Source organism: Haliaeetus albicilla, chromosome 27, assembly GCF_947461875.1.
Source record: "Haliaeetus albicilla chromosome 27, bHalAlb1.1, whole genome shotgun sequence".
NCBI lineage: Eukaryota > Metazoa > Chordata > Aves > Accipitriformes > Accipitridae > Haliaeetus > Haliaeetus albicilla.
The window spans coordinates 1,484,798-1,509,187 of NC_091509.1; the positions used below are offsets into that span (position 1 = coordinate 1,484,798).

At 40.9% G+C, this 24,390-nt stretch overlaps 1 protein-coding gene across 4 annotated transcripts in view; it reads right to left on the reverse strand.

Annotated features, from left to right (window-relative positions):
* Positions 1–442: 442 nt before the first annotated feature.
* UBE2D2 (ubiquitin conjugating enzyme E2 D2) overlaps positions 443–24,390 on the reverse strand; it is a 32,477-nt gene continuing 8,529 nt past the window's right edge. For 3 of the 4 annotated variants that reach the window (XM_069772441.1, XM_069772442.1, XM_069772445.1), the window contains exons 2-7: positions 20,643–20,706; positions 15,902–15,933; positions 15,733–15,810; positions 15,539–15,644; positions 3,989–4,082; positions 443–2,095 (exon numbers count right to left, since the gene is read on the reverse strand). In XM_069772441.1, the coding sequence (XP_069628542.1) occupies positions 2,050–2,095; positions 3,989–4,082; positions 15,539–15,644; positions 15,733–15,810; positions 15,902–15,933; positions 20,643–20,706 (420 nt within the window). In that variant the 3' untranslated portion in view covers positions 443–2,049. Of the gene's footprint in view, positions 2,096–3,986; positions 5,382–15,538; positions 15,645–15,732; positions 15,811–15,901; positions 15,934–20,642; positions 20,707–24,390 lie in introns of those variants that run through there. The other variant, XM_069772444.1, reaches the window with a different exon arrangement.

Sequence of the window (24,390 nt, forward strand, 5' to 3'; positions counted from 1 at the left end):
GCTGCAAGTTTTTATCCAGGGCCACACTTCAGTGACAGGCCACATACTACCTTCTAAACCAGTGAAGACACCAACAGCTCATGGCATAACATAAGAGTGCCCAGAGTTTAAGATGACCCAATACCCAGGTTCACATGCCTGCACACTGTCTGTCTCCCCCTCCCCTGTAGCTGCCATCCCTACATTGTCTCACAGCCAGGAAACATGGCCACATGCTCCATTTCTTTTCATGTGAAGCTCTGCTCCACCGCTTTAGAGCTGCTTCGTCCCCACGCAGCAGTGTCACATTGCTACAGCAGCAGTCTTCATGCCTGCTGGAGATGCACACGTATCCCGGTTTCACCTACAGCTTGCTGTAAGAGGACTCCAAGGGAACACTGCTAACATTTACATCCAGCGGTGCGTACACGAGGACATTGAGAGAGGAGACAAGTGGAACAGATTTAGACCAAAAGCAGTGGACATTTATTCCTCATTTGTGCAAGAGTGTAAAGATGCATTTGAAAATGGATGGGACAGACCCCTGTGGCGGGAGAGCTGGAGGCTACAGCCTCTCCTTCAGTCGATGGCTTTGTTTACAATTCTACTAAGAGGAGATAAACTTGCAGACTCACCTATTGTCACACCAACGATGCTGGCAAATACACTTGTATACAAAGAAAAGTTTCAAACTACATTTTTCACTAGATTCAAGTGAAGACTTTGTTCAAAAAAAGACACATACAAGTACAATTTAAAACTGTATGAACATTTGCAAATGTTTAGTGCAAAGTAATTATGTAAAAGCTACATTTTATGAAAGTTTGTGCTGATGTGTTTGGTAGGTTTGTTTTTTGTTTTTGTTTTTTTTAACCCTTTTACATCCATTATTTTAGTTACATAAGGTTTCACTTACCTACAGTACATATGCATTGTGTTAGGTCCCATGCAAGTGGGAATAATACCATTAGGCTTTGTAAAATGTCACTCATTCTCATTTAGTAAACTGCTTATTTGGTTTAACAGTCAAGTTCCTGGCACACTACACATCCTGTTTTCATGTAAGTGCTTAAGCTTATGTTTGTCTTGTTCAGGTGCATAGCCTTGTGTGATGCAAACCAAACTGCTTCATGACTTCCAAATGCAACCATTTGTGAATGCAAAAGTTTTAGAGAAATCCACCATTAGTTTTAGCCTGTAACAAACTGCTCTTAAAATTAAAAGCCTATTCACACAAAGTTATATGTAATGACTGTAGTAATCAGTTTATTACACAGATTAATCATTCTTGAACGTACAAGCTCCAGGGGAGCAGTTGGGTCTTTAAATATACACAAGTTTTCTGTCAAATGGATTTTTACCCTTACATCCAGAAAGACCTAAGCAGTTAAAAAACTTAAGAAAAATAAGAGCTATTAGCTATGTATTAACTGAGAAACCACATACAAACCAAAAAAAGTATGAAGGAAGGGACAGAGTTGAAACAAATCAACATCACTTGATGCACTAATAGCTCCAATCCATTTAAATGTTGACTGGTTAAACTTAGACCTTAAACACAGGATGTGGGTACAGTTTATCTCATTGGTCATAACATTTACCTAAGGTGTAGGTCCTTCAGAATAAAATGAATACAGAAACAGCTTCAAGTTCTTCACCTTGCTTTTCATAACTGTTATGAGTTTAAAAGGATTCCACTTAAAATCCTTCACGGATCAGCAACACTGTCCCTAGAAATATGAAATCCACCATAACTCTCCCATTCACGTTTTATTACCCAATTTAAATCAACAAGGAATGCTTTTAGGCTCACAAAGTTATGACTGAAGAACCAGCTTTTCACACACACACTTCTCTGCTAGGAGTCAATGTTGGTACGGGGAAATACAGTATTTCTATTTTGTTGTTCCAAGTATGTACAACACGCAGCACTGCTGTATCAGGTAAACATGTGCACAGGGGAAGATGAGGCGTGGGCTCATAGAAAGCAGTCAAATGGAAATCAAAAGGACTTTCTCTTTCAGAGTTCCCCTATCTTTATTTGTAGAGGTTATCCAATAATTTCTTTAATTACATCGCATACTTCTGAGTCCATTCCCGAGCTATTCTGTTGTACCTGTATGTATAAAAAGAGGATTTACTTAACATAGCATCTGAACAGTATTTCAAGTCCAGCATTCTAGTCTACACATGGCATGAACTTACATTCTCTCCAGTAGTATCATGAATTTGTAAAATTTAAGAGCAAACTGAAATATTAGACAAACAGGGGAAACAAGAAAGCCTACAGTACTTCATGGAAAAGTAGTAACTAGTCATATTTACAACAGGAATACAAGATCTTCGTGAGTCAAACCACAAAATAGAGCTAGCACAGGTCTGAGGGGAAAGTGTTTTCAGGAAGTCTTTACCTGTACCTCCCCCAGCCCCCAACTGCTGCATCCCTGGGGGAACTATTACTGCAGGTTTTGATTTTGCCATTCTGGAAAAAAATAGATTAATGTGTCCCTCCCTCCTCATTCTTCTTCTTCCCTTATAAAGTTAAGCCTAGTACCTGGTATCTACTAGGCTGCCAAACCCTGACAGGCTTGCTTCTTGCTACACATTGCATTTGGCTATCAAGACATAATTTGTCCACCAGATTTTATTTTTTTTTTTTATTCTGAAGGCACAGTATGCTCTACTTCCCAAGCCACCTGGAGCTTTCGCACCCAAATAGCCTTTACAGCCAGAGCCACTGCTAGAGGAAGCTCAGGGTACTTATGTAAAACAAAGCGGTTGTCATGATTAACAGTACTGCTAAAAGCTTATTTCTGACAACAGAAGGCAAGTTGTTCTTACTCTACGGAATTTGTAGAAAAAGGCGTAAGACACTTATAGCAAGAAGTTTCCTAGTCATGTACACCAACTAGGTTCTTGTGCTAGAATTTAGTCTGTAGATAATGTTCTTTAGCTTAAAGAATCTGACAATCCACTCATAATAAATGCTCTCACCTTCACATCACTGTTCAGAGACTAATCAAGAAGCAAGTCCAGTTATGTTTAAGCACAAAAATTACTTCCCTATTTTTGGAAAAAATAGGAAAGAGTCCTGCATACATTAAGTGCAGTCACTGTTAGCTGCTTGAAATACGTACTGCTACTCTTGCAGCTCTGATTAAAAACAGGATGCATGAACTTCTCTAACACTGCTTCTCAAGTATGCAGTAGAGTAAGCAAGTTTGTGGATCATTTTCCCTTCCTAGCTTGTTCTCATCAGATGACCATGTAGCTTCAGAAATTAACACTACTGATCAGATCTGGAAGGGAACAGTGAGGTAGAAAAGTGTTTACAACGGTCATTAAGCTGTTGCTTTTAAAGTGCTCATTAGTGTTAGAGTTCTCTCCATTCTTGCCATTTACTTCATAGAAGCTTGGAGTCCTCCCACCCCACCTCTACACCACTTGTTCTTCCCTTGTACTTTCAAATGAAGAGGAAACAGGGTATTTTTGTTATTTCTCCACTTGTATCATTCCATCACCAATAGCTAGCATGGAAATATTCTTCCACTAGAGTAACTTGTTCTCCCTCTGCTGGTTATGTAGAATTAAAGCAGGCAGTGAAGGCTCTTAAAAGCTGGTCATATTCAACTTAGAGCTCCATATGAAACAGATTTGCATTGTTCACTTCACATTTTCATTAAATCAAGCAAATCTGTAATTAACAGCTACAACACTAATGAAAGACCATTGTGTGGAATGAAAATGCAGTAATAAAACCACAGAAGTACAAGGCCTCTACATCCTTCACGTCTACTGGCATATTTACCTTCTTCCTACAGCAATGCAGTGTTGTTAAGATAGCAGTACTACAGATCCCAGGAAAAAAAAGTCTCTAAAGAGGCCACAGTTGAAGCGCATAAAGGCAAATCAAAGTTAACACTCTTTTCCAAGAAGCATGTCCTTTACTATTTAAGTGCGGATTCTGCTCTATCAAGAATGTTACATGTTTTTTGGCTTCCATACTCACTTTTCTCTATCTGTTTTGTAGATCCGTGCAATCTCAGGCACTAAAGGATCATCTGGATTGGGATCACACAACAGAGAACAGATGGACAAAAGTACTAGAGAGAGAAAAAAAGATACTGAATTAGAGTTTAAGTGCAGCTGAAGACACCTGGAGAAGTCAGCCCATGCACTTGCTTCCCCTCTAGCCATTAGTATTAGCAAGATTTTCTTTTAAATGCCAAGGAGCAGTAACCCCACGTACTTCAGCCAAGGGATTCTGAACAAAAATCCTTACCATTTAACTACACAACTTTGCGTGACCACAAGTTTTTAAATATCACCACAACAGGTAACCTCCTGGATAGGTGTATCTAACTACAGCCTTAACTCACAAGGCACGAGTGTTCTATGTGAAACCGTACCTGAAAGACTTCTCAGAAAACAGCCTTGCTTTTGCACTTGAAATTCAGCTTTTCCCTAAACCAGACAACCTCATTGTTAATAATTTGCAGAAGCACTAATCACAAGTCAAACAGCAGACAGGTCCAACTGAGATGAAGGAAGCATGAGCTGCTTACAGCTACTTGAGAACTGCTTAAGAAAAAATTGCTAGTCTTGCAGAGAATTAAGATGCTTTATCCAATTATTTTCTAAACATAAGGAAGCTGGAGATAGATTAATTGTAGAATAGTATTCAAAATGAATCGAGAGAGTGTAGCTTACTGCACTCATACCAACCACAAAGCCCTGAACTTTAAAGTTTCACTATAAATATATGCTGTATATATCCCAGAAACCACATCCCGCTCATATGATGCCACTCAGCATAGCGTCAACCTTCATCCATATAAGGAGTCTGGAGACAGCCTGCAAAGCTACAAATAGCACGTGCACATTCCTACATTCACACCAAAGTAGAAGAGATGAGAAGGCAGTAAGTTATAAGCAAAGCATATTGGGACAACACTACATGAGGCATGTCAGGGACATCTTGCCCCCGCCTAAGAAATGCCAAACATTCCTTTGTATTGCTTTCTCTCAGCCTGTTTTAATCAAACAGTGCCACTCCGTATGTCCCTTCACCAATAGCAGCAACAGCAGAGTCACAGTGCATCCCCCAAACAAGTTGGAGATGACAGCAGTTAGAAGTCTGAAGGCACTAAACACAAATCTGTTCAAACTTCCATCGGTTGGTACTGTGCTGTGGAGCAGGAGGCAGAGCTACCATGCTGAAAGATATCAGCTGAAAATGAAAGAGAACAGCATGCATTCCATAACTCTCTTGTTGTTTTGAACACAGGTTAAAACAGAGGCCACAAAACAAAGAACAACTAGATGCAGCTAGAGAGAAGGGGGAAAGCAGGTGTGAAATCCACTGGAACTGGAAGAAAATTTTTTGAAGTGGGACAAAAGTAAAAGCTTCACTAGGTCTTAACTGAGCTAGCTGCTCAGTGATTAGAGCACCAAGAACCCAGAAACCCAGTTAGTTCACTTTTCCTACATATTTCTGTAGGCCCTTCACTAATGAATTATCAATTTCAAGTTAAAAAGCTTCTAGAACAAGTTTAGTAAAAAACTGTTCTTGATTTAAGTGAACACATTTCTTCTACAATAAAGAACAACCTCTTCCTCCTTTTCCTGATTTTCTACTGTACACTTGTGAAAGAGTTAAGAGCTTAATTATTCTCTACCATCAACTGACACTTGGACCATTTATTCAACTACCTCTCAGAATACAGCTTCAGAGTAGGAAAACTTTTAATTTTGTGCTGGAGGCACATAGAAGCCACTAGTCCTGAACTGCTGCCCCTTAGCAAGGGACACAGCATGTTTAGTACCTGTGGCGCTCTCCATCAGCTTCAGCGCTGTTTTTTCCGCCCCACGTACACGGAGTAAAACTCAGTGTTCAATAATGGGAATCTCTCTGCCACCTTACACCCACCTGCTGCCAGTCAGTTCAGCTTCAAAACACAGTCATTTCTCCAGCTATTTTCCAGTAGCTCACTTTGTATCTGTCAGACTCCACTGCTCTAGTCATTGAAGTTTTTGCAGCTGGTAGGATGAGTAAAACAGCTAACATCTGTCCCCCCCCGCCTTTAACAAAAGCTGCAGGAAATCCAATCAAAGTTTTCTGGTCAACTATTACAACTGCTCCCTCAGGTTTTATCTTACCACAGTCCTTTAATAACCAAGGACTTTTCTGAACAAGATGGCTCACCCTTCATCAGCAGGACCATGTTGCAAGTCTGTCCAGTCCTCTCTGTCTACCTTCTTCAACCACCATAACACCCCTTTCCCCAACGCTCATTGTATTTGGTGGAAGTTCCTGCCTGCATACCTCACATCAGCCTCGCAAAACGCCCCCCGCCACTGGTGCTCTAAGCACCAGACCAGGCAAAGGTGGTGTTCAGCTGTTGGTCAGCATGGGCACCAGGATAACCAGGGTGTTGCTTTGTGACCTCCAGAGCAACAGCAGTCCAACAGACTGACATTGCCCCACTAGTCAGTTTTGTCTGGCAAAATGCAACTCTGCCTTGAACAGCACCTCCTTTGCTGAAAGGAAAGTCAGAGTTATCCCATCCCAGTCTAGGAGTTTTAGTTCTTGGTTTACAGGCTATCAACCCAAGTGTACCATAGCTACTTGCTGGCCATTAAAAAAAAAAATCCCACACTGCTAATACTCTTTACTAAAATGGGCTGTGGTTTGTTAGAACTCAGTCAGTAGCTAAATGCTTCCCACGATGAATTCTTTCAATCTAGTCACTTCAGAAAACATTTCTAGATTTCATTCCTCAGCAGTTCACTTATTTTATAGGAAGCATCACTCCAAAAACATTGAATAAAAATGGACACAATTATTTGGCTTCAAGCTGCACTGCCACATTCAGCTGCTTTGTTTTATTTTTGTAAGCCTTCATTAATCAAAACTATTCTCCATTATGCTTGCTCTTGCTGGTAGCTTCACATCTTTCCCTTTTTATCTCTATAGCCTCAACAAGAAAAACATCTTTAACTGCATTATCTAAACTGGTTTAATTTTAATACCCTGCTGAACCCAGCTATTTGTCCAAATAAACTCAGGACGTTTCTCTCAAGTTTTTCTACCAGAACACTACATATACACACGTTTTAGACCAAACAACATAAGCAGCTTCCAGACCGCTAGGAAAAACCCCTTGGAAAAAGGTACCTTCTCACAAAGTTTAAGGAGCCAAGTGCAAAAGGAAAGAGGAGGTAATCCTTAAAAATGTCAGTTGTGTATAGGAGTTCTTTGAAGCACCAGAGTAACTAATTAAACCAGCACTGTGGAACAGAGAATCACCAGACCACCTTCTGCAATCAAGTATTATTGCAATGAACTTCATAGCAAAGCCTTCACCTTTACTAGTCAAATGACTACAACATTAGCAGAAGACAATTAGAAAATAATCCACAAAAGTCAAGTTTTGTAACCACAGAACCAGGCTGAATAATTACACAAGACAGTAAGTGACTTGTTTTACACCTTGTCCTATTCATCCTGCACAACCACAGGCAAAGCTGCTCTAGTGGTATCAGTTTGACAGCATGCCTTCTCAAGTCTTTCAATGAAAGAGATATAGCAGTATAAGTGTGCACTCTTCAGAATTTAAGTATGGATTTTTGTCAGTAATAGCGAAATAGATAAATTTTACTTCCCGTTAATTCAAGGGGTTCAAGTACAGAGTTATTTCTCATCTCTTTATTCTGTCAGAGCAGTCCAGTCTGTAGCAAAACATTAAGCAACTTAAAACATCATTGGTTTAAAGCTCCCTTTCATTCAAAAATTGGTTTATTTCACCAACCATGCAGCCTGCTTAACTCCAATACTTCAGCTGTGACCCCCATTTATCTACTGCAGACAACAAACACAACTTATCCTTTAGTGGGCTTCCTAATGCTATGGACTAGCACGGACCAAGTACTTCACAACAACCAAGGAACTGTGAGAACCAAAGTAATCAAGTAGAAAGACTGCTAACAAAGTGTTTCTAAAAAAGTAATAGACTTAGCTTCCCCATAGAGTAGTGATACAAATGCAGTCTCATCAAGCAGAATGATCACTTAACACTTAATATTAAGAATGCTCCAGCAACGTGCTCTTTGAGGCACAATGAGGTCTACCAGCATAATGCAGCACAACTGATCCAAGTCTCCACTGCAAGACTTCCCTTTACAGGGTACATAACACTCCAAAATTCAAGGACAATCTTTCTCAAGGCAGCTCCTCTGTGCAGAGAACCATGCCATTTACAGCTTGTCAAAAAGTTTAGCTACAGTTTACCACTGGATGATCCACCTCATCTTCTCAACAGCCTTCCATGCTATGCTCTTACACCACGAAGAGTAGTCTGCCATTTCTGATGAGCAATTTTGTCTTCCTGGTTCTGCCACACCTCAGACAATGTGCAAGTAGATGCAAATTCAATATGTAAACTCCATGGCTGAGTTTCTTCTGCTATGAAACAGCTCAATCATTAGTCAGGACAATCCATGAAGTCAGCTCTCCACAGATCCTTTCAGCACTAGCCAAATGAGCAATATGGAAAACAATTTAAACCCCCATCTGTCTGCTGGAACATCTATTGGCCCATACAAATCTAAGATGCATGTCAAAGCTCCTGGAATTCAGAGAAGAGACTCTTTTAAAAGCCATAAGACTCCAGCTCCAGGTGGAGGGAGTAAGCTCCACAGCCAGAAGACAGACATCTTTCCTAAAGTGTCAACAGTGGAAGGAAGTCAAAGGTGCCTAGCAATTTATACAGTGCAATTAGTTTCTCTTGAAGTCAGTGATGACTTTATAACCAAGTGCATCATGCAGCTATGACACACCCTCCTACGTCCACAGCATGTAGCTGCAGCTGAAAGTGGTCTTTAGGAACCAGGAGCAGCTGTGTATGAGGCACAGTGTTTAACACACCTTTGTACACATTGTGTTCATGTCCAAGTCAATTGGGCTAAGCTGATTTCTACAGAAGCTCAGTCCAGGTCATCACTGAAAAACTGTTTAAGCCTTGTTAGGGCATGACATAAGACCCAAAAGCTACACCGTCTAGTTTCTTTAGATATCAGCACTAGAAAGGCAAATATCAGTTCTGCCCTATCACCCTGTACTGAGACAGCGATCCCAGTTAATCAAGAAGCATAGATGCTTTTCATGTAGAAGCCTAAGACATGACAGGCAAGGCACAGACTTCCAAAAGATCGCCAAAAGCAGCTGATTATTTTCTCCACTTTCTCAATGCAGAAGTCATCTTTCAAATGCAAAACTCAAATCATACACTTTGTTTGCAAAGCCCGAATGAGTCTAATATCCATCACTTTCAGCTGTCCCCTTAACATGGGGTACTAGGCACTATAGATACTACTATTTAAGTCTAGCTGGAATTGCAAACAAAACTTGCTCCAGTAAAGCACTCATCTATGGGACACTTTAGGATAAGGAAAAGCAACTGAGGAGCAATAGAGTCTCCAGCTGATTCACAGTAGGGAGATAAAAAGCAAGCATCAATTCTTCTAAGGTAATAAGCTACCCAGAAGAAACATCTTAACTGGTGCATTCTGATTCAACAGCGGTTTGGTGCAGTTACTGCTCTCCAAAGATGAGCCAATTTAGAATTCACCTAGGAGTAAAGGGTTTTCTTGGGCACCAAGCAGCTTAGGTCAAAAACAGATCATGAGTGAAAGCCTTAGCTCTCTCCTTGAAGGTCCCTGCTATCTTCACTTTTATTAAAGGCAAAGAGCAAATCATTAAATCAGTAGAATGAGAGGAACAGTAAGTTGCCTTTTATTAAAAGAAGTTACTCCTGTAGGCTCAACTCCTGCATGGGGCAAAAGGCCTCAGCAGAACCCAAGCCAGTCTTCTCCCACCAAAGGAAGCCCATCTCTAAGCAAGCATAGAGACTGCATCAATAAAAAATTTGTTAGAAGTACCAAGAAGGTGATGAGACAGTTACTTCATATGCCAGGTTGTCAGGATAGCAGAATGATACTTACGCAGCTATCCATCCTGGCTGAAGTCACACAGCAGTCTCAAGATCACCATGTAATCAAAAAGCTCGTGCACTGACATGAAGCAGTCAGATAAAACAAGGAAGTACAATTCTTGGACACCATGCCAGTATCTTGAGTAATGGAAGCAGCCCATCCTGTCTGCTCTGCCCCCAGTGAATGACAAATATTATGCCTGTAAGTTCTTTCTATGGAAAGCAATTTGTCACCCTCCTAGAGACCAGGCCACAGGCTCCGACAGTGCTGTGCTTTTTGATCCAGTAAAAGTTTCTGAATGTGAAAGCAACAAAGTTTGCCAGCTCACATCTAATTCAGCCTGGTACTCTGGGGATTATGAAACATCTCTGCTAGCATAAATTTGAGCTTCGGACACACATGGCTGCTGAGGAATTCTTAATTCCATTTCAGAAGCTTTATCTGGCTGTCCTGCTTCTCACACCAGCTAGGGCTCCTCCTCTGCTAATCATCAGTCTGACAGCCAAAAGCCTCCACATCAAGGTCCACTAATATTTAGACCTCTACTCCTCAAAAATAGGAAGAAATCTGACTCCTGGGAGGAATGTTCACCTATACTACCACTACTTTTGAGTTTCAGGCCCTGGACCCTTGAAAGCTTTGAGGCATACAGTTGTCCAAGTTTTATCAGCACTGACAAACATTAAGCTTGTAACATTAAAACACAACTGAAAACACTACTGTCCAACAAGTTCAAGTGCTAACTACCAAATGACTGGTCTCTTACTGTGAATGGGCAAGATGCATCTGAGTAAAGTAACTCTGGACTCTGCTCGAGTTAAATCCTATTTCTTAACCACAGTCCCATTTCAAACTCTTCCAGCAATCTTACCTAGTCTCACAGGAAGTGTACCTTTAAATCTGAGCAGTTTAAACTTCTTGCTTCCAAGCAACTTGAATTCCTGCTAAGTCAGTTCAACAATTTCTGGTGACAAGAGAAGAAAAGTTAAGTTTTGCCCAGTGTTATCACAGACTGGTTGAGGTTGGAAGGCATCTGTGAAGATAGTCTTGTTCAACCCCCCTGCTCAAGCAGGTCCACCTAGAGCAGGTTGCCCATGACCATGTCCAGATGGCTTGAGTATCTCCAATGTGCGAGACCCCACAACCTCCCAGGGCAACCTGTGTCAGTGCTCAGTATCCTCACAGTAAAAAAAAAAGTGTTTCCTGATGTTCAGAGGGACCCTCCTGTGTTTCAGTTTGTGCCCATTGCCTCTTGTCCTGTCACCGGGCACCACTGAGAAGGGTCTGCCTCTGTCATCTCTGCACCCTCCCTTCAAGTATTTATATACATTGATAAGATCCCCCTAAGCCTCCTCTTCTCCAGGCTGAATAGTCCCAACTACCTCAGCCTATCCTCATAATGGGAGATCCTCCAGTCTCTTTGTCATGTTCATGACCCTTCACTGGACTCTCTCCAGTGCATCCGTGCCTTTCTTGTTCTGGGGAGCCCAGCACTGGACACCTGCTCCAGGTGCAGCCTCACCAGTGCCAAGCAGAGGGAAAGGATCACCTCTTTTGACCTGCCAGCAACACTCCTCCTAGTGCAGCCTTCTTTGCAGCAAGGGCAACATCTGGGAAGCTACGCAAGTAACTACACTGAAGTTGCAAGATACAAGAGAGCTGAAATGCAAGAACTTAGGGTTCTAAGTTTCCCTTAGAACCCTAACTCAGCACAAATGGAGAGACTGATCCATGCTATGTGACAAAGTCACACCTATCCACCAGTTATCTGGGTAAGCATTACAACAGGCAAATTAAAAGCCAAGAGTATGATCAGAAACCAGCTCCATAATTTTGAAAACCATACTGTAAAGATCAGGTTCATTTAGGTTGCTGGGTACTTGGGAATTCCCACCCAGTAAGTCTTAGTAAAGCAATTCTGGAACACCTGTAAGAGCAAAATCACAGAAAATTCACACTGCACTGGGCATGGAAGAGTTTGAACAGCATGAGCTAAACTCTTGAATGAATGAGACTGAAGTTACTCACTGCCACTCACCAGGCAGGGTCTTCCAACACACTTAATATAAGCTCCATGGTTCATTAGTTATAAAACACAATGGGGAGAAGTGGGATGGGACAGAGCAAGTTAGCCTGACCTTTACTGAAGTACTTCAGTTTAGTATTAACTCTTGCACATCCACTTGCTAAATTCAAGAGAAAGTGGGATTTTCCAAAGTGGCTGAGAATATTTATCATCATGTTAAAACACTTCATTCTCCTGTTTAAGGCAACAGGGATTCTTATTTATGCAGACTTTGAGATGACATATTTAATTTAAGCCTACATATTCTGTTTAAGCTTTGGAGTTTAAATTAACCACCTAGGTGTGTTTAAGACTGTATTTTGAGATGATTTATTTTACAATATGTATTCTTTAAGGAATACTTACTGCAGAATTACTAATATAAGCAAGTTGGCTATTCTACTGAGACACTCAGTGTTGTTCTCCCAATTCTTCAGAACCTGTTTTAACAAGTCCAGGAGGGATAAACATTTAGAAAGACAGAGCAAAAACCCAAGATACTAGTCACCTCTACTGTTGTAGCCAAGATCACTTTATCAAGTTGCTTACAGAGGGAGAGAAACTTCCTTATTTATTCAGTGGAAACAAAACTGCTCCAATAGCCCCCACACTCAGGCCTTCGCTATCTTACCTAGCAGAGGGCAAGGGCAGACTCCCAAGTCAGATACTCCAGGTGCCCTCTGGAGCAGCCTACCATCCTCCAGAGCACAAGACGCCACGACCCCTACCTTTACCACTGAACTGGGATGACTAAGTAACACTGACGTTATTTTTCCACAGTCTTTCCACCAAGAAGTGGCACTATAGATTAAAAAGAAGTCAGTGCATACCCCTTCACCTTTCTGCTTGCAGGTTAGGGCGAAAAACATGTTTGTGTACTACACATTAATTGCAACATAACTTCTAGCCCATGCAAGTTGCTGACAATGTTGCCTACCAGATGCCTCAGGAGGAGGAAACTGTGTAGGATAAGCTGTTTCCTAGAAGGACTGTTTCTAGTCTTCCCCAATTTCCCCATCAGTGGAAAGTATAATTTTTTTATAGCTGTGTTCTAGTTATCTGCTCACAAATTTTAAATTCAAACAGTTTGCTCCCAATAGCATCCCCCTTTAAAGGGTGGCACAACTTAGGAAATACTCTAAGAAATCTACACTACAAATACTAAATTGCTGCTTTGGAAGGGAGGTAAGCTTCATGCTGAATAACTTGTTACTCACTTTAAGCTACCTAACCCAACAGCTCTTCTTACTAGCAACACATTTATTCTTTGATAAGGCTAATCAAAGAGTTACTAGAGAGCTGAAATAGCCCCAAAGTCTCTAATGACACAGTTCTAACCAGACTGAAAACAAGATTTCCATCCTAAAAGATTCAAGTTGCCTTTGCAGAATTTATAGCTGTTCAAGATGGGAATGCTTCTTCTAAGTATCAGCTCTCACTTAAGTTGAGGTCTGCTTTCTGACAAGACATCCCTGTTACTTCTGAGGGAAATATTCTGAATTTCTATGAAGTCACCTGTAAGAATTTTTTTGCTGCCTTCAATTCCTTCATGAAATGAGCACCAAAGGAACTCAGACAAGATTGTTTTCTCACAGGTTAGATCTGTACATGTTTTGTGCTATATGCAGGAGAGTTTGTGCATTCATTCATATGAACTCTTCTGCAATGAGTGAAAAATGATCAGCAATATAAAGACACCTAATCTCAAGGAGCATACTTTAAGAGGAAGATGGGGCAATAGATGGGCTAAGTAGCACAGAATGACCACACTGGTCCCATGGCTTACTCTAGCTAAGCCACAAGGATGCAGTTTGAAGAGGGTAAGAAAAAGGAGTTCAAGGCAGAAAACAGAAGGAGATGGAGATGTTAAGAGCATACTGCAACTGTATTTGGGTTGCAAAATTAATGTTACAATATATTTTGTGAGTGATTAAAGCAGACAGCCATTAATAGGCAGCGCACTGATGCCCTTAACTAGCTTCTTAAATTCTTGCCCCATCTTTTTCCAACTGTCTTAATTCCAGTCTACCTTCCAGTATTTCCAAACATATTATCACCCCACTGCCTATACAGTTATTTCAGACTCTCTAAAACAAACAAAAGATACCATGCCACATTACATATTCTTCAACTATAGTATTCTAACCAGTTATACAGCAATTTAATCAAAACATAACAGACATCAGTACATAGTACTTAGTGCTTCTAACAGTAGCCAGTACTTGACTGAAAGCATTTGTAAGGAAAGCTGCATCAACCTGACAATCATTTTCCCTTTACCAACACCATTTCTTCAGTTCCTTCAACTCACAGTGAAGACTTTCAGCTTCGTACACTAGCAAATTCATTTCTGTCAAGAGACAAGTCAAGATACTCTTTTGCCTTTCCAGCTGTTTCTACAAATGCAGAAGCCTTTAGCTGGACAGAGGTGGCAGGAACTTTTGTTGAGTTCAATAAAAGGGAGACAGTTCTGATGTCCAAGGGAGGGGTACCAGGACTGATCTGTCTGAACCAAAAAGTGTCTGGGAACATCACAACATCACAGCTGGAGAAAAGAATTACAGGCAACAGGATAGCCTCATACAGCTGGGACACGATGTGAAGGATGCTGTAATTAAACGTGATAACTGCAGCATTTAATTGCAAAGACAGTGTGAAGCTACAAAACAGAATGGTCAAGACATGATCCATGCACAGAAGAGAACCACAAATATTCCTCAACAGCCATGGCTAGATCTACAAACTGTAGATCTACAGTTCCAATAGCCACAAAAATCAATAAAATTCAAGCCTGGGTCTTCAAGGTGTTTAAAGCCTCCTATTTACATTAAACATCAATACTGTTTTACCAGGCAAAGGATATATTCCAGGGCCCCACAAGCTAACACAGTTCACAGGGACCAAGACTGTTTTGGCTAAAAAAAAAAACCCCAAAACATTAAGATAGTGCAAGCTAGTTAAGTTTTGAAACATGTTTTAATAGTCTGTATCATTGAAAGTTTTGTTAAAAAATTACCAACATGGAGTTCTGATGTTCCCTTGAAAAAGGGACTTTTTTTTTTTAAGGTGACAAAGAATCAAAGCAGCTTTACTGTTTTTTTAGAAGCCACAGCTACTCCCCTACGTATTTTACTTGGTGTGCATCTTGAACATTGAAATCTTCCATTGTCATATACTAAGCTTAATTTGTTTAATTTTTTTTATTTTTTTTTTTAGTTAAAGTGTTCGGACTCTGAGTTGAGGTGGCAAGACTACGTACTTAGTGTAGTAAGACTTATCTGATCCACTGGCAAAGTTGAACAGTCTCCCTATGGTCACAGGGAAATTGGATGTCCAGAGCACCCTACGCTCATGAATTGGCTGTAAGCTAGATGTAGAGTCACAAAACTGAAGTAGTGACCAGAGAAATGGTTGACAGCAGGAATGTAGCAGTTTTTACATTCTAAATCCAAATCAGTAATTCATTTCAGCACAGTAAAATTAAATGAGCATTGCAGGTACCTTTTGAAATAGTTAGTGCTGGGGACCACTGTGATCGTAGAATATCAAGACAAATGCTGCCATTACTGTTAATATTTGGATGATAGATTCTTGTTGTAAATGCAACCTGCAGAAGAAGGAAAATTTCAGTGTAGGCTCACAAATACACATTACACCACACAGTAATGAATAGATTTATGGTACAAGCCACTCACCTTAGGTGGTTTGAAGGGATAATCTGTTGGGAAGTGAATTGTCAAGAAAAATACTCCACCTTGATAGGGACTGTCATTCTGTTAATGAAAAAGAATCATTGCAGTTTGAGGAGTTATTACAAGATGACTAGTCATGAAAAGCTATGAACATCAACTCTCTCATACTTACTGGTCCCATTATTGTAGCTTGCCAATGGAACACTGAAAAAGAGAAAGATTTACTTCAGTTTGGAGAAGCTCAAGTAATGAACTACTTTCTTCCAGACAAAGCAGCACAGAAAAGTCTATTTTAAAAACAAAGCCTTCTCAAAGGCTGCAGGGAAGCAAGCCAAAGAATTAAACAGAGACAGAGCGAAGTACTCGACACTCCACATTCACTTGGTCCACACTTTGGCATTGCTGTGGTACCACACACATGCCCTGCAAAAAATCCCATTACAATAAAAATCCAGACAGTTACTAGTCAACTTTTCAGACCCAACAAATTTGTGAGTTCAACTTTGTAGTTTCTAATGATGCACCTGAATCAAAGCCCAGTTTCCAATGACTGCCCTCTTAGAGCAAGCTACAGCAAAAGTACAGTATGAACTCCTGCTTTTCTTAGGTAGGATCTCCCCTACACAGATCCTTAGTCAAATGGAGAGTAAGCCTAAGCTTTGTACATACCATATGTAAAGAGGTAACCCAAGCCAGTGGTATCTTGACTGAATGTTTAAGCTTAGTCTCCACAGAGGTCTCAAGATGTCATTCAAGCAGCAGAAAGCAATACAAGTCTTAAGAGAATGCTAGAATGACAGTCTGCTCAATACTTAGGACCAGGATGTGCTAGTACACACTTTAGGTTAAATGGACAAAAATTAAATCTCACTTGTATGCATCTGTCCAAGAGAACATCTTAATCTGGTAATACAGAAGATTCATTAAGAACATCTTTATGCTGCAGAACATAAGGAAAACAATCAAAGCTGTTAATCTGTATGAGGCATATTAGGAAGTTCTTGGGGTTCCTGCATTCTCCAAAGGCTCTAATGCTAGCCTGTGGAAAAAGCACCAGCCTAAAACATTATTTGTGAAACAGTACCGGGGAAGTTTCCCTCTGCATGGATGTCAGCTACATCTCATCTTCAGAACTGGGGAGCAGTACAGAAGACTCCAGTTGTTGCAAGGTAAGTCTTCAAGCCACAGAAGTTGAAACCACCTGCAACTGTATACTTAACTTGCAACTGGTGTCTACAGCTTTCAAGACTACCTGGACCAAAAGTAATTTTGGCCCAGAGTGGCACTACTTGTAATTAAAAACTGCTCATGCTAGTTTAGAACATGTGGTACAGGTATTACAGCTGGGAATGATCTCATACAAGGTAAAAAAGAGTGGGAACAGCCCTGCCAAGGCAAGGGGAGAAGAGTGTTTGGTTAGAGCAGCAGGTTTGTTACAAAGGGTATTGCAGCTGGTAACACCAACTAGCCTTTTGAGAAACTCTACATTCAGTGCAGAGTCAGGAAATCAAGACAGTGGTTCACATGTTCATATGTGGCGTTCACCCATTTTAAAAGGGTTCAGACAGCTTCACATGAAGTCCATATTGCCTGTAGCAGGACACTGAGAAACCCAGAACAAGAAGACAAAGGGGCAGCAGAAACCCAGCAGTGAAGATTGTGGCTAATCACAGAAAAACCACCAGGAATTTAACAGGCATCAGTAGATGCTGATAAGATTCACTATGACTGCACTGAATACACAGACAGCACTGGACCTTAACCTGTGTACTTCTGCACACTGAAAACAGAAGCTGATGTAACAAACTATTGTCTTACACCCAACAAGAAATCAGAAAGAAAAATGCTTTCACAGTACAAGCTAGAAGGGTGGTTTGGTTGGGTTGGGTTCCTTCCCCCTCTCCCCCCTGCCACAACTCCCACCCCAGACTCAAGGAAAGTGCTTGTTTAACCTAAGCTTTAGAGTCTCACAACACTTGGGACAAGTTTGATGAACTAAAAGATGGATTTGTCATGCAGAGCTTATTTCAACTGATTCTTTACTTTGAAGTCAGCCATTCAAAAAGTTACTTACAAAGTAAAGGGCTTGCTGACTTTCAGTAACTAAGCACAGGTACATGTTTGAAAGTGAACTAAGCCACTGCACAGCACCCTGGAAGTTACTAGTGTAATTCAGTCCCAAGCATATTCCCAAAACAAAGGCCAGAGGTGGTGGAAGAGGGCTAAAACTACTTTACCAAGAGAAAGAAAATCCTGTCCCTACAGTTAACAAGGCAGAAACAGCTCTTCGCTTCCCAAAGTTTATGAACTACAGGGATGAGAAGCTTCTAACTGGGGACAGTTTACATTGGCTGGACTAGCCACAGGATACCACTTTGCAAGCACAGCATGTCCTGATCTCTGAGACATGTCATTCTGACAAGGCAATTGAGGCAAACCTAGAGGCATCTCAGAGAAGGCACCTTTCTGTTGCTGCCACTGCTATCCACTTACATACACCCCAAGTGTTGGTCTCAATAGTGAAAGTCTTTCATTAGAGGTCTTTCAGAAAGGTGGCACAAGGAGAACAATCAAATATTACTTTAAAGCTTTCTGCATTCAGTAGTAACTTTCCATTATAAGCATTCACCAACTTATGTTACCACCTCCTCCACCAGTCAATCTCTATCACCTTTGATAGTCTTTGGAAACTATGAAGTAGTTTATCATGTCACAAATCCCATTTCTTAATTTAATGGAAGAAAAGCCTCAGACTGGCTCTACATCTTAGTAATTTCTCTTCCATGAAACTACAAGCTTCTTTGAAATACTATTTTGAAAGCAGAAATAAGGTGTGAATAACTAGAAGCTTGACACTACTGCTAAAAACCCTCAAAACCAAACACAGCTTTCACTTGTTTGAAAGCATTGCTGAACAGTAACATGTCCACTAATTTCAGTATTTTCATTCTCAGATTTCAAGTGCTTTTTTTAGTCTAGTCCTAGATTTCTGTAGGAATGTGTAAGTTTCTATACACTTCAGCACTTCTGAACAGGTCAGAAATGATTCAGAAAGATCCTGGCAGCTAATTTTTTCCTTTTAGAAAGGATACCTAAGCTTAGAGCTCTTGGCACATAGATGGAGGGTTTCCCTACGTAAATATCCCCTACTCTCATGAGCTTGGATGCTTCGCTGAACAGCACACTTGTCAGAGAGACCAGGTTGCACAGCAAGTTCAATGCATGCTGTTTAACAGGCATCCCAGTCAAAGCTTCCACATGTTCTCATGCAGCCTTTTCTACAGAGCTGCTACAAGAAAGAGTATAAACACATTGCCTCATCTCAGGCATTTTATGCATAATGCAAGTACCTGAATTTACATCAAGGCCCATGGTAAAGTTATAAAGCAAAAGGTGAATTTGCAAGTGTTCTTGTCTCATTGCAAACATCCTACTGCTCTTGCTCACCTAAGCTATAACCAAGAGTTTAATGCTGCTATAAGAAAAAAAAAGTAGTTCACCAGAAAGTGCAAGATCCTAGTTAATATGGAGAAGACTGTACAGCTTGTAAAACCACTGCAGTTTAAAGGCCTCTCAGAAAACCACCACAAAGTACAGGGCAACAATTAAGTTGCCTTATTCACAGCTAATCAAAGCAGACTGGGGAACACTACCTCCAACTTAGATAAAGAAGCATCCATATAAACACCATTAAGTCAAGTCACACAATGTATCTTGCCCTCCTCCCTAAGCAAAAATACACATACAAGGTGACAGTAGATCTTACCATAAAATGATACTAGACAAAAAAATTCAGGGTAGGACTTTAAAGACTGCTTTTTGTCTGCTTCAACACAGCGCATGGAGCTTCAGGAGGACACAGTAACAACTCCAAATGACACACCCGGTGAACAACCTTGCACAGGAAAGACGACCAGCTGATGTGTAGGTCAAAAAGACTGTCCTAGGCTATCCCTTATATGGAACCTGGCAGGGCCAACTCATTTGAGTACAGTTTTCAAAAATAACAGTACTGTGTGATTTAAAGATGCTCCACCTGCACTTCTTGTCTCATACTAAGCAGCTATGTCCATATCAAGTGACAAGTTAGTCACAACAGCAGGATTTAGACATTCTGATTTTGCTTATTGAGAAAGCCACAAGTAGTATTCCAAACTGAGTGAAATCCTACCTAAAGATTAAGAGCCAAACTTGTTTGTCAGTTCTTATACTCTGGTGTGCTCTGTAATACACTAGCACAAACCAGATTAAAGAACAAGCAATGTTTCCAGTGTTCCTGTAATTCATTTGACCACACTATTAAACTTTTTAAAAAAATCTAACATTACTTCATTATTCAAGCTTTAATTTACCAACTCGTTTTCCTTCTGTTCACATTTTAACCTCTTAGCCCCAAGGACTACATGTAACTCTCTTTAAAAAAAAATGTTACTGTTAACTAACTCCTGTGTAAAATATAGTTAACCTTGACCTTGCTGTACTAGCACCTAGTATTTGGAGTAGATTGTTTTACTTCTACAGGACCATGTGACTACACCACATACAGTTTATATGTCAAAGAAGTTCAGAAAACTGCTTGCTGATTTGGCCACAGAGCTACTCAAGTTTACGAACTTCATGCCCTATGAGAATGCCAGAACAGTTAATTCAAAGATGTAACTCAAGATGTCCTCAGTGTACAGAGTTGCCCTATCAATAAAATGGGAGTAACACAGGTCTCCCATGATATACAAGGAAGGTATTAGGAGATACAGAAGAGCAACAAATTTAAGATTAGTACATGAAGTAGTATCTAGTACTCTAATCAAAAGAGACAGAAGGGTTCTCCTTGCTAAGGAGCTGGACGTTTCACTTCAGAAGAAAAAGGAAAAAAGTTAGAGACTGCAGGTGTTTGCCAATAGTATCATACTTACTGTCATCACCAACAGGCCCTGCTGAACACTGTGCTGGAGGATCACGTGCCAGATCATTCAACTCCTAAAAAACAGGAACAGTTTATTTCATTTAATTTCAAAACTAATCATGTTATTGCTTAAAAAGCTGTTAGGGGCACTCTGGCTACCATTCTTGCTCACGAACATAATGCTCACACTAGTGAGTTTCCTGAAACCACAAGAATGGCAACACCACAAAACTAATACTCAGGACCCCAGAAAGCAAAGTTGCATCTTAAATCCAGGTAACACATTTGGCATATGTATCAGTCACCGCTCTAGGTTTCTACACTGTATTAAGTCACAGCAATACTCATCAAGTCATAGGGTCTACCAACTTCACCTTCACTGATAATAGAACTTAAAGAGATCCCAAGCAGTACCAAGGTATTACATATTCCACTATCTCCAGGTCACAGAGAGACAAGATGGCCTCAATCCAATGACTCTCAGTATCAGTCTTATTTTATCCCCTGTATTGCAACAGCTCACAGGCTGCTCCAGCTATAGTAATCTAGTTTATAATCTCAAGCCTGCAGTATCCTTTTTGCAGTATACAAGACTTCAATAACCTATGGTTGTTTTGTCTCCAAATGTATGCATCAGTGAATATAGGTGGTTAAATGGAATAAAATGCAAGGCCTTCTGTACCTATAGAACTGCTAGCCTATGAATGGAAATCCTCACTTTTCAAGTAGCTGTGTCAGTCAAATTTTCCTCTGAAGAAATCCTATTATGAGTCTCAATTGCTCTGGCTGAACAGGTTGAGTAATTCAGAACACTTCTGACTATACCAAGTTTCCATTCGAAGCAAAGTTTCAGCCCAGATCAGAAAGATAGTCCACACATTGTCACCAGAATTACCAATTTGCTCAGGAAGTGGACATTTAGCGGGAAGTGCAAATAGAGTAAAACTTCAAAGTCAAACTTTGCCTGCTCTATTTCTGGCTCAGCCACTGACCTGCTTTGCATGATGGGCCCAAACATATTAACTTTTTTCTGTGCTAGCTCAGTCTAGAAAGCTAAACGTAAACACCAGACAACCATTATGAGGACAACTAAATCCAGCATTCAGGAAACACTCCAATGCTGCCATTGGCCCATTGTGCATTCAGCTTTTCACCTCACAGCCTGCAAGGGTTACCAGCAACAGGAATCTCAGATACCAGACTTATCTGAAGCTTTTGATAGACAAAACATTTAAGGACAATGATCAAGACAAGCTGATTGCAGGAATGGAAAAAGCTTGCCACTTAATGGCCTTTTGTTATTTACAGGCAGTATTTAAGCTCTTGAATAGATGATCTCTGGGATTTTCCAGCTTCTACTTCCCATGAACTGGGAGGCCACCACTAACCAAACCCTCTTCTCTTCTGTTGCAACACAAGAACGCTGCCTTACACCAAACAGGTTAATCTCAGGATTTTCCCCTCAGCATGCAGTCCCCCAGAAGTCTTGCAGTGGAGATACAAAGCTTCACATACCCTGACTACTTTTTTGCACACACAAGTTTGGTTTTGCTCTCAGCAGCTCCCAACTTCTTAAGAGCCCAGCTGAAAGCTCCTGACTTGACACCAGACTACTGAAGCTTTTCTAGTCCTCCTACTGAACTTCTTAAGAGTGCTGACCCATACAGACCTTGCCCCCACACTTCATGGTTCAGCACGGACTTGGACAGGCGTAGATATTAAGCATACAGCACCTGCTGAAGAGCCTACTCCCTCCTGAAGGTGGGGAGCATCTCCAGATATCCTCTGAAGGAGGAAAGCCCTTCAGTTTTGTCAGTTATGCATGTCAGTTCGGAGTAGCTAACTTCACCCAACTGAGGACTCCCTCCTTACCTCCTGGTCGCAAGTATCAGTTAGAATAAAGATCAGTAATGCATTCTCCCTCCCCACCAACACACTTCACACCACCTGCTGTACACCTCTCTGCTTTCAGAACATTAAATATGTTGAGTATCATCCCAAGCAACAAAAGAATACTGCTCCACCATAGAGAAGTGCATGTACTATAAAAGTTTTCAGTTAGTAACAGTCTGAAAAATAGAGTAGCAGACTGCACTGTGCTCTGCTTTAAAATCAGTAAGCCAAGAAACACCTTGTGCAATCAGTGCAAAGGAACATGCAGCCACTTACACACAACTTCACCAGCACCTGAAGGACCACACACCTTCTTCGTGGTCAGTTTAGTCACAGCTACAAAGAATGAAGTAAGTCTTCACGTGCACAAATTCAGAAGTACAGGCATGAAAACTTAGGAATACACTACTCTTTCTAAAGGTGGATAGAGTACAGTCCACTTCCAAATACTATTGGACCCTAATCTTCTGAAAAAGACAATTTAATGCTACAGTACTCAAAACCCCAAACACATCTATTACCAAAAAAACCCCCACATCTAAACCTCTCTTCCTTACCACTTTCTCATCCCCTTCACTCCTGTTTTATGCATAAATACGATGCAACAACACTAGACTCAGAAGGAGTAGAATTGTAAGAATCCATGTTCTCCATGTAATATCACAACCTACTATGGATTATATTTAAGAACCCAGCATGCACCTTCCCTACTATAAAGTGGAAAGAGTTACAAACACAGGCTGCAGCTTGACAACATATTCTACCACCTAGTAGAATACACAGCTCCAAAGCTGCCCCAACATTCACCCTACATCCCGCTGCTCAAAAGTGCCGCTTCAAACTCTGTGGAACAACACACCTTCAGTGATACCATGAGGTAAGTCTCACAACAGATGCAGAGGTAACAATGAAGTTCAGTTAGTAGCAGCCCTGTTTCTCATCAAAATACTATTCCTTTCTCTTCAATCTTCAGTTCCACCTAGCAGGAATACTTTGGTTTTCTGAAGCCATATACAGTATCTCACTGGAAAGAGCTGACTTACAACACTCATAACACTTGTCTCAGTGATGCAGCTCTCACCTAGGGCAGCATTTCAGGTTCTACTCTATAAATTCAGATTGAAACATCACAGATTAAAACGCCCATGTAAAAAGCAATGCATAAGCTCCTTGTGCTTGGAAAAGTTTAGCAACAACTCTCAATTCAAGCCCCAGTGTTGTGGCTTAACCCGGCAGACAGCTAAACACCATACAAACATTAGCTCACTCCCCCACAGTGGGTGGGGGAAAGAATCAGAAAAAAGGTAAAACTTGCAGGTTGAGATAAAGACAGTTTAAGAGGACAGAAAAGGAAGGGAAAATAACAAGAGAATATACAAAACAAGTGCCACACAATGTGATTGCTCACCACCCACTGACCAATGCCCAGCCAGTCCCCAAGCAGTGGGCTGCCATCCCCCAGCTAACTCCCCCCAGGTTTTTTTATTGGTCAGCATGACATCATATGGTATGGAATATCCCCTCGGCCAGTTGGGGTCAGCTGTCCCCCCAGCTTCTTACGCACACCCAGCCTCCTCGCTGGCAGGACAGCACGGGAAGCTGAGAAGTCCTTGAGTTAGTGTAAGCACTGCTCAGCAACAACTAAAACATCAGTGTATTACCCACATTTTTCTCATCCTAAATCCGAAACACAGCACTATACCAGCTACTAGGAAGAAAATTAACTCTATCCCAGCCAAAACCAGGACACCCTGAGATACAAAACCTCCCGCCTTTTGTAGAACAACAGCTTGCATAACAGTGAAGAAGTTGAAACTCCACAAGACACCTCTAGAGCACAGTCACTTAGCTGCAGCAGACTACCA